This window comes from Crotalus tigris, unplaced genomic scaffold (genome assembly GCF_016545835.1).
Source record: "Crotalus tigris isolate CLP2741 ecotype Arizona unplaced genomic scaffold, ASM1654583v1 scf7180000024427.8105951120:4207309, whole genome shotgun sequence".
Classification (NCBI taxonomy): Eukaryota; Metazoa; Chordata; class Lepidosauria; order Squamata; family Viperidae; genus Crotalus; species Crotalus tigris.
In genome coordinates, this window is record NW_024100595.1 from 3,247,551 (window position 1) to 3,264,767 (window position 17,217).

Here is a 17,217-nt window from a genome sequence, read left to right on the forward strand (position 1 = left end):
GGATGAACACTCATGAGGGTACTTAGGCAAGTAAAAGAAGTGTCTACAACCAAGCTCACCACCAAGGTCTCCACAGTTCAGCCTTGAGCTACAGATATTGTCTTATTGACAGGCAGGAAGGAATGAGTGGGTATCTTAGATGGAGTTTCAGTAACTCTTGACTGGGACATCCTGTTTTGGTGTCATCTTGTCAGGGCAAAACTATGATCTGGCAGTCCTCCAGGGAATGGCTGAAGGAGGATGGGGTACACTCTGAGACATTTCTATGGCGGAGAGGATCCCTTACTCCTGGCCCAATCTTCAGCAACTTGGAATAACCATCTCATCTACTGTCTTGCCATTTTGAAGGCCACCAGATTGTATAGACATCTTCAAAGGGGTGGTTTTTAGTTGAATGGACTTCAACTCCCAGAATTCTCAGCAATGGTCTTTGTGGCTAGAGGTTTCTGGGCGTTCAACTTCACAAATCCAGAGAGCAGGTCAACCTATTGGGGAAAGCTACTTTATCTGCGTCCACTTTTTTTCAAAAGCCCCAGAGGCAAAATATCACACTTCTAGGGTTGCCACATAAGGAATGATAGGAAGCTGTCTTTTGGTGGAGGTCAGCCTTAAGAGTTGTTCCAGATTATTAGGTTTTTATTCCCCTGTGCTCAGGCTGTATAAACGAGGAGTGTCCAACTCTGGCAACTTTAAGACTTGTGGACTTCAACTCCCAGAATTCCCCAGTCAGTATGGCTAACTCAGGAATTCTGGGAGTTGAAGTCCACAAGTCTTAAAAGTGGCCAATTGTGAGGTTTCCTGCTCTTAGCTCCAAATAGGAAGCCTTGATTTAGCTGTTAGAGGCAAGAGCAGAGGTCTTCAAACTTGGCCCTTTTATGACTTGTGGACTTCAGCTCCCAGAATTGCCCAGCCAGCTTGATTAGAGGTCTGGAGGCTAAAACATGAAGAACAGTTGCAGGAATTGGGTATGTCTAGTCTAGTGAAAAGAAGGACTACGTTGATATGATAGCAGTGTTCTAATATTTGAGCGGCTGCCACAAAGAAGAGGGGGTTAACCTGTTTTCCAAAGTACCACAAGACCAGAAATAATGGATGGAAACTAATCAAGGGGAGAAGCAATCTAGAATTAAGGAGAAATTTCCTAACAGAACAAACAACAGCTTGCCTTCAGATGTTGTGGGTGCTTCATCATTGGAGGCTTTTTAGCAGAAACTGGACAGCCACTTGTCTGGCATTGTATAGGGGAGGGGTGTCAAACTGCCTGCCTGCGGGCTGGTTGCAGTATGCGGAGACCATGCCCACCCCAGCTCTGGCAGTGCGAAAAAAGTCGTGATACGTCGTGACACGTCACATGATGTGGCGAGTTTGACCCCTCTGGTATAGGGTCTCATGCTTGAGCAGTGGGTTGGGTTAGAAGACCTCCAAGGTCCCTTCCAAGTCTTAACATCACCAAGATTAGACACCCCTATATAAACCTTGGCAGTTTCTTCCTCAATGGTTTCCACCAGTCACCGCTATCTCAGGAAATCTAAATAAGAACGTGAGAATAAATCCCACAGTTACCCTTCCTGAAACTTAGTGGCCAGTGCTGTCAAAACAATAAACCACTGAAAAACTGCTCACGTGATTTTGCAGAAAAGCTTGGTCAATAAACTTGCAGACCACCCTTTCATTCTATGATGCACAGCCCTCTAACCATGACCATGGCCCACACTTAAAATTGTCCACTATCTCGTAGTTTCCAAATCCAGACGACAGCCGCACGAGCCTTGGATCCAAAGTCTGCTTCTGAAAACACAAATGGTGGTTATTCCAGGATTGGTTAACCCAGAAAGCCTCTAAATTAGATTAAGGAAGCCATGTGAAGGGCTGGATAAAAGGAAGTCACAGGAATGACCCTTAATGGAGTTTTTATCGTAAGATATGCAAACAACCAAAGTATGATTACGAGTGATTCTAAAGCAGGGGTCCCCAACCCACAGTCTGTGGACCAGTACTGGGCCGTGGCATGCCAGCAACCGGTCCACACAAACAAGCAAAGCCCCATCCGCGGGATGCAGGCAGCACACAAAACCACGCCCCCTCTGGTCCACAGAAAAACTCTCCACATAACTGGTCCCTGGTGCCCAAAAGGTTGGAGGCCTCTGCTCTAGAGAACACATATGAGAGTCAGTCTGTTGTATTAGGGAGTCTTTGTCTGACAAGCACAGTTCAGCCCCAAATCTCCATTGCTAAGTGAGACAGTAAGTTAAGTGAGTTTTGCCTCATTTTACAACTTTTCTTGCCACAGTTGTTAAGTGAGTCGCTGCGGTTGTTCAGTTAGTAACACGGTTGTTAAGTGAATCTGGCTTCCCCACTGACTTTGCTTGTCAGAAGGTCACAAGAGGTCATCACTTTTCTTAGATGGCTGGGGAATTCTGGGAGCTGAAGTCCACAAGTCGTAGAAGGTCCAAGTTTGTACACCCCTGCGCTAAAAGGGAGTCTTCTCAAAAAGGGATTCTATAGAGATAGCTTTAATTTCAACTCTTGATCAGAAGAGTTGCTGGAGGATTTCTGGTTGGGAGGTGTCCATATTTATCCAACTGTGGGGAAAATTAATGGTAGAAGATGGGCTAGGACTGACTAGTCCAGTAGAAAATGTGAGAATCAACAGCTGGTCAACATGAGGAGGAACCACGGAGCAAGTTAGATGGGCAAAAGGTGAGTAAACAAAAAGAATGGATGAACACTCATGAGGGTTGATTTAAAAATATGGTAGGATATGTTTATGTACACATACATATCCTACACATCTAAAGGGGCAAAAAGAACACACTCACCTTACTCCAGGTACAATTGAAAGTCTGTCTGTCTGTCTGTCTGTCTGTCTGTCTCTCTCTCTCTCTCTCTCTCTCTCTCTCTCTCTCTCTCTATCTATCTATCTATCTACAGCAGTGATGGCGAACCTTTTAGAGACCGAGTGCCCAAAAACTGGCCCCGCCCCCATTCCACCCACTGCTCCGCTCCACTCCACCTCCCCATCCCCCACCCCACCTGCCCGCAGGGCCACTCACCGCCTCCAGGGCCCGCCACAGATCGCCCAGGCAGCCCAGCAGCGCTATGGCGGTCACACCCTCTGCCCCTGCCCTGCAGTATCAACTCTGCCCTATGGGGTGTGAGGGCAGAGTCTTGTCTACGCTGCCTGACTGCCATGTCCTTGGCTGCGCTGCTCAGCATGGGCTACCCTCAGGGGTGACTCTCCTTCAGGGGGGCTACTGGAGAGGAGGGGGTCATGGGGGGAGGCGATGTTGGGCAACAGCATGTGTGCCCACAGAGAGGGCTCCGAGTGCCGCCTCTGGCACCCGTGCCATAGGTTCACTACCACTGGTCTACAGTATCTATCTATCTATCTATCTATCTATCTATCTATCTATCTATCTATCTATCTATCTATCTATCTATCTATCTATCTATCTATCTATCTCAATTTAACCACCTAGCTATCTCTAGCACTTCTGTGAGCAGAGAGATCGAGAAATAAAATGCAGGAACTGGGTCTAATAATATGCCTAAAATATTTTTTTTTTCTGCTTCTCAACTCTTTAAGAATGAAGGGGGAACGAACTATAAACGAAGCAGATCCCAACTTCTGAGACCCTTCTGCAGCCTTCAGCTTTCCTGCTAAAATATCCCCTTTGTGCTTTCAAACTCTCTTAACACGGCCTGTGAGCTGAATTTGTTTTGAATTAACAGTTAGGATTCTCAGAATGACAAAATCAGTCTTAGTGTTCCTACTTTTTTTTAAGCGGTTGAAATTTATAAGACAAGACAAAACGAGACAAGGCAAAGCAAGGCAAGGTAAGGTAAGGCATGATAAGATAAGACAAGGTAAGGTAAGGTAAGACAAGATATAATAATTTTTATTGTCATTTTCTACTGTGGGCACGACACACATCAAAACTTTTGAGCATCTTTGATCATCACATATTCTTAGAAAGCATTTTGAGGAATGCAGTGACAATTTCAAAGGAGGAAATGAAGGGAGCAGAGTGGACAGTTTTCAAGCTGTCTCCCATGCTCTGCTGGGAAAACCTCACATTTTTAACGGGAGAATCCCACACACAGGACCATTTCATGAAGCAGCAGTAAATTCAGATGTAAAGTTTGATTTGGGGGGTGGGGGTGCGATATGTCTGTAAATATCGAACTTATCTAGTAACTGCACCCCAGACTGAGTTTTGTTAGTTGAGCAATGTACAGGTAATCCTTGACTTACAAACACAGCTGAACCCCAAATTTCCATTGCTAAGGAAGTGAGTTGTGCTCCATTTTATGACCTTTTTCTCATGGTTGTTAAGGGAACCACGTGATCATTTAGCAAAGCTGGCTTCCCCCATTGACTGTGAATATCAGAAGCTCCCTAGAACAGTGGTTCTCAACCTGTGGGTCGGGACCCCATTTGGGGTCGAATGACCATTTCACGGGGGTCGCCAAACAACGCAGTCCCCCATTTTTTCCCCCTTTTCCTTAGCTGTGCTACTCCCTTTTATTCTATTGGCTTTTGAAAGCCAGTAGAATAGACTCTCTTGAATAGAGTCTAATTCTATTGGCTTTCAAAAGCCAATAGGAATTGTCCAGGCTGTCTCTGCCTGCTGAGCCCGCCAAAAGTCCCATTCTGCAAACGGTGCTGCACCAGTTGAGTAGTCCTCGACTTACGACTGGTTGAGTAGTCCTCGACTTACAACCGGTTGGGAGTCGTGGCATTAAAAAGGTTGAGAACCACTGGACTAGAAAGTCTCCAATTAACAAACCCAGGACCCTGGGACTCTGCAGCCATCAGAAATACATGTTTGAGCATGTGCCTGAGGGGATGCTGCAACGGTCATAAGTGTAATAACTGGTTATAAGTCACTTTCTTTCAGTCCTGTTGTAACTTTGAACAGACATTAAGCAAATAGCTGTACATCAAGAACTACCAATAGTGGAATTCCCCAAGCTGGGACCTTTTTGAGGGGACTTCAAAAGTATCCCTTCTGTATCCCCAGGCAGGATCAGTTAGGAAACACTTTACTAAACAGGGTGGAAAACTTGTGAGCATATTGAGAGAATCCTCTTAGTCAGGGGTCTCCAAAGTTGGCAAGTTTAAGAGTAGTGGACTTCAACTCCCAGAATTCCCCAGTCAGTATGGCTAACTCAGGAATTCTGGGAGTTGAAGTCCACAAGTCTTAAAAGTGGCCAATTGTGGGGTTCCCTGCTCTTAGCTCCAAATAGGAAGCCTTGATTTAGCTGTTAGAGGCAAGAGCAGGGGTCTTCAAACTTGGCCCTTTTATGACTTGTGGACTTCAGCTCCCAGAATTGCCCAGCCAGCTTGATTACAGGCCTGGAGGCTAAAACATGAAGAATGGTTGCAAGGATTGGGGGTATGACTAGTCTAGTGAAAAGAAGGACTACGTTGATATGATAGCAGTGTTCCAATATTTGAGGGGCTGCCACAAAGAAGAGGGTATCAAACTATTCTCCAAAGTACCACAAGACCAGAAACAATGGATGGAAACTAATCAAGGGGAGAAGCAATCTAGAATTAAGGAGAAATTTCCTAACAGTGAGAACAAACAATAGCTTGCCTTCAGATGTTGTGGGTGCTTCATCATTGGAGGCTTTTTAGCAGAAAACGGATAGCCACTTGTCTGGCATTGTATAGGGGAGGGGTGTCAAACTGCCTGCCTGAGGGCTGGTTGCATTATGCGGAGACCATGCCCACCCCAGCTCTGGCAGTGCGAAAAAAGTCGTGATATGTCATGACACGTCACATGATGTGGCGAGTTTGACCCCTGTGGTATAGGGTCTCATGCTTGAGCAGTGGGTTGGGCTAGAAGACCTCCAAGGTCCCTTCCAAGTCTTAACATCACCAAGATTAGACACCCCTATATAAACCTTGGCAGTTTCTTCCTCAATGGTTTCCACCAGTTACCGCTATCTCAGAGGAAATCTAAATAAGAACGTGAGAATAAATCCCACAGTTACCCTTCCTGAAACTTAGTGGCCAGTGCTGTCAAAACAATAAACCACTGAAAAACTGCTCACATGATTTTGCAGAAAAGCTTGATCAATAAACATGCAGACCACCATTTCATGCCATGACACACGGCCCTCTAACCATGACCATGGCCCACACTTAAAATTGGCCACTATCTCGTAGTTTCCAAATCCAGACAACATCCGCACGAGCCTTGGACCCAAAGTCTGCTTCTGAAAACACAAATGGTGGTTATTCCAGGATTGGTTAACCCAGAAAGCCTCTAAATTAGATTAAGGAAGCCATGTGGAGGTGGGGCTGGATAAAAGGAAGTCACAGGAATGACCCTTAATGGAGTTTTTATTGTAAGATATGCAAACAACCGAAGTATGATTACGAGTGACTCTAAAGAAGGGGTCCCCAACCCACAGTCTGTGGACCAGTACCGGACCGTGCCATGCCAGCAACCGGTCCACACAAACAAGCAAAGCTTCATCTGCGGGATGCAGGCAGCACACAAAACCTTGCCCCCTCCGATCCGCGGAATAACCTCTCTCCACATAACTGGTCCCTGGTGACCAAAAGGTTGGAGGCCTCTGCTCTAGAGAACACATAGGAGAGTCAGTCTGTTGTATTAGGGAGTCTTTGTCTGACAAGCACAGTTCAGCCCAAAAGTGAATTTTGCCTCATTTTACAACTTTTCTTGCCACAGTTGTTGTTGCAGTTGTTCAGTTAGTAACGTGGTTGTTAAGTGAATCTGGCTTCCCCACTGACTTTCTTGTCAGAAGGTCACAAGAGGTCATCACCTTTCTCAGATGACTGGGGAATTCTGGGAATTAAGTCCACACACCTTAAAGATGCTGAGTTTGAGTAACACTGTGCTTAAGAGTATGCTGGAAAGTACTACAGACTACACTATACTCTGTTCAGTTACCAAAAACACAGCAAGCGCTTGTCGCTAGCAGATTGTCCGGAGGGTATCTTGGTTCAAGGTGTACATCTTTAAGGAATATGAATGTTCTCCTGTTGTGTCTGTAAGGTTTTTCAGCTCAAAATCTAAATAAATCCCAACACGAGGCTACTGAAAACAACACAGCTTCATTTTTGATCAACAAGAAAAGCTGGGTGCTTCCTAATCTCTTGTCTCTAATGCAGAGAGATCGAGCAGAAAAGACACACACACGCACACACACACACACACACACACACACACTAATAAAAAATTTCCATTTTATAGCTAAGGCACTTTCTCATGCTAACAGGCTAAAACGCATGCCTGGTTGAGGAATTCTGGAGTTGAAGTCCGCAAGTCATAAAAGGGCCAAGTTTGAAGACCCCTGCTGTAGATACTTGAAAAGTAAGGCACTGCAGATATTCCTCTGGCCACACACACCTGTGTGCCCATTCCTAAAAAAACCTTTGCCCATTCCTATAACTTGCATTGGAAAAATCCCCTAATCAACTTATATGAATACGATGTCTTCTTCACATAGCTTCATGTAATTTGCAATGCATTTTCTCCACTGAAGTTCACAGACACTTTTTCTTTCCATCTTTGTGGTTCTCTCCCTATAGCTTCTCTTCCTTCTCCTTTTTCTGACTGGGGTTTCTCCCCAATGCCCGATCAGCACAGTGGGGCAAAAAGGCTTTAGAACAGGCATGTCAAACTCGCGACGTCACGTGACATCGCACGACGTATCGAAATTTTTTCACCATTGCCGGCAATGGGGTGGGCGCGGTTCCAGTATGATAAAACCGGCCTGCGGGCCGGCAGGTTGACACCCCTGCTTTAGAACTATCCAAATGTAAAGCTTCTGTATTGGGCTCTAATATTCCAGAGACGAACTGGAGATGTCAGCAAAGAGACTTTTTCTCTCTCTAATGCCATTTGGTGGTCATTGTAAATTTTGCAGCACAGATTAATAATAATAATAATAATATTGAATAACTCAGGACATGGCTATCAAACATCAAAAACATCTGCCAGACTATCCCACCTCCTTTACATGGATGATCTGAAGCTGTATGGAAAAACATCATCTGAAATAGAATCGCTGCTCAACACTGTCCGTATATATAGCCAAGATATTGTAATGGAGTTTGGCTTGGACAAATGTGCCACACTTACTATCAAACAAGGAAAAATAGTGAAAACTGAAGGAATCAAGATGCCCCACGAAAATAACATTAAGAGTCTGGATGAGGAAGAATACTACAAATACTTGGGTATCCTTCAAGCTGACAACATCAAGCACACTGAAGTCAAGAAAAAGATTAGAGGTGAATACATCAAGAGAGTGAAGAAGATCTTAAAATCCAAACTCAATGGAGGAAATACCATAAAGGCAATCAACACCTGGGCAATCCAGTCATTAGGTACACAGCTGGAATAGTGGACTGGACTCAAGCAGAACTAAAAGCAATGGATAGGAAGACCAGAAAAATAATGACAATGAATCATGCCCTTCATCCACGCAGTGACATTGACAGACTTTATCTACCAAGGCAAATAGGTGGGCGTGGAATGCTACAAGTACATCAGATGGTTGAAGAAGAAAAAAATGGCTTTGGAAGAATATCTGAAGAACAATGATGAAGATGCACTGAAATTAGTATATCAGGAAGGCTTACTGACTACTGGAGAGACCAAACTGGCCTACAAGAAAGAACCAAATGAAGAACAGAATAGAGGCATGGGAAGACAAAGCACTTACATGGCCAATACATGAAAAAAATAGCTGGGAAAGCAGATAATAATAAAACCTGGCAATGGCTAAGAGCAGGAAAATTGAAGAAAGAGACCGAGGGACTAATTCTGGCTGCACAAGACCAAGCCTTAAGGACAAATGCATACAAAGTCAAAATTGAGAAGACAGCAACAGACAGTAAGTGCAGCCTATGCAAAGAAGCTGAAGAAACAGTGGACCACTTGGTAAGCTGTTGCAAGAAGATTGCACAGACTGATTACAAGCAGCGGCATGACAAAGTAGCAACAATGGTGCATTGGAAGATCTGCAAAAAAATCATTTGCCTGTAAGCAAAAACTGGTGGGATCATAAAATAGAGAAAGTCATAGAAAATGATAAAATTAAACTGCTCTGGGACTTCAGAATTCAAACAGACAAGCACCTGCAACATAACACCCCAGATTAACAATTGTAGATAAGAAAGACAAAAAAGTCTGGATAGTGGACATGGCAGTGCCTGGAGACAGCAGAATAGACGAGAAAGAACTGGAGAAGATAACAAAATACAAAGACCTACAAATAGAAATAGAAAGACTGTGGCAAAAGCAAGCAAGGATAGTACCAATAGTCATAGGCGCCTTGGGTGCAATCCCAAAACAACTGGAGCACCACTTGAACACCATTGGCATTGACAAATTCGCTATTAGTCAATTGCAAAAGGCAGACTTATTAGGAACTGCTTCCATCCTGCGACGATACCTGTAATACCATCAAACATCCACATCTGCCTATCCCAGGTCCTGGGTAAGGACTCGATAGGTAGACAAAATGCCAAATCCAGTCTGAACATCTGGTTGACTGTGCGATGATCGATAATAATAATAATAATAATAATAATAATAATAATAATAATAATAATAATAATAAAGTTGGAAGGGACCTTGGAGGTCATCTAGTCCAACCCCCTGCTCAGGCAGGAAACCCTATACCATTTCAGACAAATGGCTGTCCAGTCTCTTCTTAAAAACTTCCAGTGGTGGAGCATTCACAGCTTCTGGAGGCAGGGTGTTCCACTGGTTAATTGTTCTAACTGTCAGGAAGTTTCTCCTTAGTTCTAGGTTGCTTCTCTCCTTGACTAGTTTCCATCCGTTGCTTCTTGTCCTGCCTTCTGGCGCTTTGGAGAATAGCTTGACTCCCTCTTCTTTGTGGCAACCCCCGAGATATTGGAACACTGTTGTCATGTCCCCCCTCGTCCTTCTCTTTATTATATTAAACATACCCAATTCCAGCAACTGTTCCTTATATGTTTTAGCCTCCAGTCCCCTAATCATCTTTATTGCTCTTCTCTGCACTCTTTCTAGAGACTCAACGTTTTTTTACATCGTGGTGACCCAAACTGGATGCAGTATTCCAAGTGTGGCCTTACCAAGGCATTGTAAAGTGGTAAATATGATTACCAAAGTTTAATCCAGAGCAAATCCAATTAAAAGGAGTAATAGGTATCATTCCTTACAGATGCTGTGACCAGATGCTGGATTTAGCTATAAACTATATAAACTACAGCTTAAGGTTTCACAATCTGCAGGGCCTCACAAAATTTCAAAATATCAGTTTTCTGATACTGCAAATGACTTCATCACTTATATTAATAAAAGTGATCCCGATTACTTATTCTGTCAGCATTATACATGTTATTTGTTATTTTTAAATGTACATTTAAGTTTTATTTCTAGGATATCCTGCTAATACACTCAGTGTGTGGTTTAAGTTATCTTTTTGAAAGAGGTTTGTGTAAGGTGATTCAGGCCAGTCTGTGGAACAGCAGGAAACAAAATTAAAGTGTTCTTAAACCAGGCTTCAACACCCACCCACCCCGAAAAACCTCTTTTTTCAGCTTTTGTTGAGGTGAAAATACAAACTTGTGAGGGGACAATGTGTATGCTCATTTCTTTAGCGTCAGAAATGAATAAACAAGTTCATTGGTGGGCAAAAGGCAAGCTGAAGTGTGAATTGAGATCTCGCCTATGTGAGGTTGTGTGTAAACCTCAGAGTCATAACACACACACACACACACACACACACACACACCGTGCTTTACATCTTTAAAACAAGGGCTGCATCACAGATGAGCTGACTTTCTTTTTCAGATAGACTTCGGAGGGTGCGCGTACATGTGTTCCTCCTTCTCCTGCTAAGGTATGTATTTATGGAGAGATATTCATGGGTCCATGCTTAAGTCCAGGGTATGTGTGGGGAGGAAGAAGTATGGAAGTAACATTGCAATGAGCAGAATGCTTCGATTATTCTAATTTTTTGGCTCTTATTGAGATGGGCAGGAAGCAGTTTAAGAATCCTAAACAGTTTTAACAAGCATCCATTCTTGGCTGTCGGGCTGAATTCTTCTACAGGCTTTGTAAGCTGTGTCTTGAGCAGTAGGCTGATCTGGGACAATTTGGGGGTGATTTCTTGGCACCTCAGATGTGAAAAACCCTTTTTCATCTGCCAATTTCTGCATATAAAATAGGTCTGCTTTCCCTGTCAGGTTGAGACCTGCCAAACTGGTTACTATGTTGTATTAGGAAGTGGGTTCTAGTCCAATTTCAACCATGGAGACTTAAGCTATTTGTCTTAAGCATTCTGTCTTAGCCCAACTTACCTCGCAGGACTGTTGTGGAGAAAAATAGGAGGAGGAAATTCTAGACATCCCACAATGAGCTCCTGCATAAAAGCCAGAGTGTATCTTAAATTAATAAGTATGTCAAGATTGATTGGTACTCCAAAGCCTCCATCATTCATCTTTCTCAAATATTGTTGTTAGTTGTGAAGTCGTGTCCGACCCATCGCAACCCCATGGACAACGTTCCTCCAGGCCTTCCTGTACCATCTTCTAGAGTCCATTTAAGCTCACACCTACTGCTTCAGTGACTCCATCCAGCCACCTCATTCTCTGTCGTCCCCTTCTTCTATTGCCCTCGATCTTTCCCAGCATCAGGCCCTTCTCCAGTGAGTCCTTCCTTCTCATTAGGTGGCCAAAGTATTTGAGTTTCAACTTTAGGATCTGGCCTTCTAAAGAGCAGTCAGGGTTGATCTCCTCTAGGACTGACTGGTTTGATCACCTTGCAATCCAGGGGACTCGCAGGAGTCTTCTCCTGCACCATAGTTCAAAGCCTCAATTCTTTGGTGCTCAGCCTTTCTTATGGTCCAACTTTCACATCCATATGTTGCAACTGGGAAAACCATGGCCTTGCCTATACGTACTTTTGTTGGCAGGGTGATGTCTCTGCTTTTTAGTATGCTGTCTAGATTTGCATAGCTTTCCTCCCCAGGAGCAAGTGTCTTTTAATTTCTTGGCTACAGTCCCCATCTGTGGTGATCGTGGAGCCCAGGAAGATAAAATCTGTCACTGTCTCCATTTCTTCCCCATCTATTTGCCAGGAATTGAGAGGGCCGGATGCCATAATCTTGGTTTTCTTAATGTTGAGTTTCAAGCCAACTTTTGCACTCTCCTACTTCACCCGTATCAAGAGGCTCTTTAGTTCCTCTTCACTTTCTGCCATTAGAGTGATATCATCTGCATATCTTAGGTTGTTGATATTTCTCCTGGCAATCTTAATTCCAACTTTTGATTCATCTAGCCCTGCCTTTCTCATGATGTGCTCTGCATGTAAGTTAAATAGGTAGGGCAACAGATTTTTTCCCCCAATTTTGAACCAATCAGTGGTTCCGTGTCCAGTTCTCACTGTTGCTTCTTGAACTGCATATAGGTTTCTCAAGAGACAAATAAGATGGTCTGGTACTCCCATCTCTTTAAGAACTTGCCTCAATTTGTTGTGTCCACACAATCAAAGGCTTTAGCATAGCTAATGAAGCAGAAGTAGATATTTTTCTGGAACTCCCTAGCTTTCTCCAAGATCCAGCGTATGTTGGCAATTTGATCTCTAGTTCCTTCTGTAAAATTCAGATTTAAAACTAGTTGATGTGGTAGCAAGGAAGCAACTGCATGCTGGCTGGGGAATTCTGGGAGTTGAAGTCCACATCTCTTAAAGCTGGTGAGATTGAGAAGTTCACTAATATAGACTGAACTTAGATGCTTTGTTCTTGTTGCATTTGGTTGAACTTAAACTAGGGGTTCCCAATCTTGGCCACTTTAAGATGTATGGACTTCAACTCCCAGACTTCCCAAGCCAGCCAGATCTTAAAGTGGCTGGGAATCCCTTTTAGATGCTTAATAATTATTAAAAATTTCTATGTCTCTTTTGAAAACAGTAGGCATATCTATATCGTGCATTGGGGGGGGGGGACTTAAACTAATTATATCTTTTTTTCATGCAGTGTTATAACTGATGAATGCCGCTCCACTTTGAAATCTCATTTTTCATGCAGCTTCTGGAATTCATAGTCTGTTTTTTTTTTTCCTGTGTAGGATCAACCATGCCGAGCGCCAAGCCCATCTTTGCTGCCTTCACCCTACAGCTTCTCTTCCTCCTCCTTTTCTTGACCGGCGTCTCCCCCTATTGCCATGTCAGCACAGCCGATGAATGTGATGAGCAAAAAGACTTTGTGCCTGGCTACAGCTTGGCTGGAGAAGGCCTGGACATCACCACGCTGGAGAAGAAGGCCAAGGTATTGGATCTGAATGAGTGGCAGAAAGCTGATGGCACCTGCACCCTGTGCCGTAACCCTCTTCTGCAGAATAGGCCTCTTCAGAGACTTCCCTTGGTGGCTGTTGACTGGACAGCCAAAGTGAAGTGTCAGAGGAAGGTTCACACTTCTCTACAAAGCTCTGGCATTGATGTGCTTCACGCAGCAGCATCTGATGTGAACAACGACTGGAAGGTGGGGCTTGATGTGCAGCCAAAACCCGGGGTTCAAGTCCAGATGACTATGGCTGGAACTCACTCCAAGATGGCGGACTTCACCATGCAGAAGAGTAACCAAGACAAGTACAGTTTTGCAAGCCACGAGGTCTCCTGCTCTTATTACAGGTGAAGAAGGCCCGGGTGAGGTATAATAGCTGGGAAGTCCTACAGGGCTTTACTGTAATCATCCATTTGTGTGGATGTTTTGAGGGCATCTTACGAGGAAATGGGCAAGCCCAGGTTTCTTGCCTGACAGGTAACAGGTAGTCCTCAACTTATGACTAAAATTTCTATTGCTAAGCGAGACAGTTGCTAAGTGAGTTTTGCCCCCTTTTATGACCTTTCCTGCCACAGTTGGTAAGTGAATCCCTGCAGTTGTTAAATGAGCAACACGGTTGTTAAGTGAATCTGGCTTTCCCCATTGATTTTGCTTGTCAGAAGGTCGCAAAAGATGAACACATGAACCCAGGACACCGCCACCGTCATAAACATGAACCAGTTGCCAAGTGACCAAATTTTGACCCCGTGACCACGGGAATGCTGCAACAGTTGTAAGTGTGAAAAATAGTCGTAAGTCACTTGTGTGGACTTCAACTCCCAGAATTCCCCAACAGGCCAGGTTGGCTGAGGAATTCTGGAAGTTGAAGTCCACCCATCTTGAAGTTGCCAAACGTGAGAAACACTGCCTTAATCCAACCAGCAGCTCTGAAGTTCCTATCCAACTATTAACCAGGCTTGATTCAGCTAGAGCAGGGGTAGGCAACCTTGGCTGTTTTATGACTCGTGGACTTCAACTCCCAGAATTCCTGAGCCAGCATGGCTCAGCTTGGAAACCTCTCCCTTTCTCCTCAGCATGGTTGGCTCAAGAATTCTGGGAGTTGAAGTCCACGAGTCATAAAAGAGCCAAGGTTGCCTATCCCTAACCTGCTATATGTTTCTACCTGCTAAGGCCTGGATGGTAATTAGTATTAATAACATAATTAGCCTTACCAGTATTCCTGGCACCAGATGGAAATGAGTCATTATTTCCATCAGAAGTGGAAAACTGAGTCAACAGTATTTCTCTGTCTCCCAACTGCAGCGTTCCATTGTAGTACTGGTTTCCATTTATTTATTGAAAAAAATAATTATGCTGCTTTTCCTACGACCACAGCTGAGCCCAAAATTTATGTTGCCAAGTGAGAAATTTGTTAAGTGAATTTTGCCACCTTTTATGATCTGTCTTGCAGCAGTTGTTAAGTGAATCGTTGCAATTGTTAAACTAGTAACACGATTGTTAAGTGAATCTGGCTTCCCCATCGTCAGAAGTTCGCAAAAAGGGATCACATGATCCCGGGACACTGTGACCGTCATAAACGTGAGTCAGTTGTCAAGCATCCAAATGTAAATCACATAACCATGGGGATGCTGCAGTGGTCATAAGTACCATTGTAGCTTAGTGTGCTGCAGCTGCCAAAAAGGCCAACACAGTGCTAGGCTGCATTAACAGAGGGATAGAATCAAGATCACGTGAAGTGTTAATGCCACTTTACAATGCCTTGGTAAGGCCACACTTGGAATACTGCATCCAGTTTTGGTCACCACAATGTAAAAAAGATGTTGAGACTCTAGAAAGAGTACAGAGAAGAGCAACAAAGATGATCAGGGGACTGGAGGCTAAAAAATACAAGGAACGGTTGCTAGAATTAGGTATGTCTAGTTTAATGAAGAGAAGGACGAGGGGGGACATGATAGCAGTGTTCCAATATCTCGGGGGCTGCCACGAAGACAAGGGAGTCAAGCTATTCTCCAAAGCACCTGAAGGCAGGACAAGAAGCAACGGATGAAAACTAATCAAGGAGAGAAGCAACCTAGAACTAAGGAGAAATTTCCTGACAGTTAGAACAATTAATCAGTGGAACACCCTGCCTCCAGAAGCGGTGAATGCGCCAACACTGGAAGTTTTTAAGAAGAGACTGGACCGCCATTTGTCTGAAATGGTATAGGGTTTCCTGCCTGAGCAGGGGATTGGACTAGATGATCTCCAAGGTCCCTTCCAACATTATTATTATTATTATTATTATTATTATTATTATTATTATTATTATTATTATTAACTTTGAACCATCACTAAACAAATTGCTGTAAGTGAAGGACAACCTATACGCTTTCTGTACAAAAGGTATAAAAACTAAAAGAGAAAGCAGGGGGAAGGGAAAAGTAAGCATTGGTTCAAATACGTTTAAAGGTTGAGTCATGGCCCCTGGACTTATTTTCTTGTTAGTCTGAGACATTTTGCTGCTCATCTAAGCAGCTTCATCAGTCAGAACAAGTTAGTTAGACACAGAATTGTTGGAATGTACCCAAATCCTCCTCCATCCACCTTAGGGGTTTCATCTCCAAAGTGCACTGCAATATGTCAATGAAGATTGTTAATCATCCAGGTAAAGTTGTCTGAAGTCATGGCACCTGGACTTATTTTCTTGTTAGTCTGCCTAACCAACTTGTTCTAGCTCAGGGGTAGGCCACCTTGGCTCTTTTATGACTGGTGGACTTCAATTCCCAGAATTTCTGATCCAGCATGGCTCAGCTTGGAAACCTCTCCCGTTCCCCTTCAGGAATTCTGGGAGTTGAAGTCCACAAGTCATAAAAGAGCCAAGGTGGCCTACCACTGTTCTGGTTGATGAAGCTGCTTGGATGCTCAACGAAATGTCTCAAACTAACAAGAAAATAAATCCAGTTGCCATAACTCAACCTTCAGACAACTTTACCTGGATGACCATCGAACTTCGCTCAAATAGGCTTTTTGATGGCTCTTGCTTGAGATTCATTGGAATTCAAATCCCTCACTATCTCCTGGTAGCACGTGGCCCTGGTATTTGTATATGATATGTGCTTATATTTAAGGGTGTACAAGCCCTATTTTTGTGAGGCTGGGCTAGCTGAGAGAGAGAGACTAGCTCAAAGTCACTCACTGAATTTCCATTGTTGAAGGTGGATCAGAATATGGGTCCTCCTGCTCCTTGTTCAACACCTTCTCCACCATACTCTCCATTCTGGGCCAAGTTGCCAACTAGTCGTAATTCTACCAAACTGGAATAAAACCCCAGAAGAGATTGATCATGTGAAGGTATCTACCCCAGATAATATAGCTGGCATCATTCTAAGTCAGTGATGGTGAACCTTTTAGAGACTGAATGCCCAAACTGCAATCCAAAACCCACTTATGCATCATCCAGTGCCGGGTGGGTGTGGCCCATTGGCTGGGCATGGCCCATTGGGTGGGTGTGGCCCATTGGGTGGGTGTGGCTGCGGTGGTAATGGCAGACTGGGTGGAACTAAAAAGTTCAATCAATCAATTCCAACTTTGCAAGATCTTTTTTTTTCTCACGAGAAGTTGAAAGTTGAACCCTTTTTTTTTTTTTTTGCACATGGCAGCGGAAGCCTAAAGCGAAAAAGTGTTATAAAACCCAGCTGAAGGCTTAGGACTGGGGCGACGGCGTGCGTGCCCATAGACAGGGCTCTGAGTGCCGCCTCTGGTACCCGTGCCATAGGTTCGCCACCACTGTTCTAAGTAATCAATAGCTGAATAATATATGATGATGTATAAACACAAGATATTTATCTGTACAAAACCAATATACAGATATGAAAGGGACAAGATGCGGAGGTCTCATGTTTTAAGGACTTACAAATT

The 17,217-nt window shown here is 43.8% G+C and overlaps 1 protein-coding gene across 2 annotated transcripts in view; it reads left to right on the forward strand.

Moving 5' to 3' along the window:
• The window catches only part of LOC120302270 (perforin-1-like), a 32,187-nt gene that overhangs the window by 12,672 nt on the left and 2,298 nt on the right, over positions 1-17,217 (forward strand). Inside the window, exons 1-3 of one of the 2 annotated variants that reach the window (XM_039330402.1) lie at positions 10,105-10,125; positions 10,830-10,878; positions 13,106-13,667. In XM_039330402.1, coding sequence (XP_039186336.1) covers positions 13,114-13,667 — 554 coding nt within the window. In that variant the 5' untranslated portion in view covers positions 10,105-10,125; positions 10,830-10,878; positions 13,106-13,113. Of the gene's footprint in view, positions 1-10,104; positions 10,126-10,829; positions 10,879-13,105; positions 13,668-17,217 lie in introns of those variants that run through there. The other variant, XM_039330403.1, reaches the window with a different exon arrangement.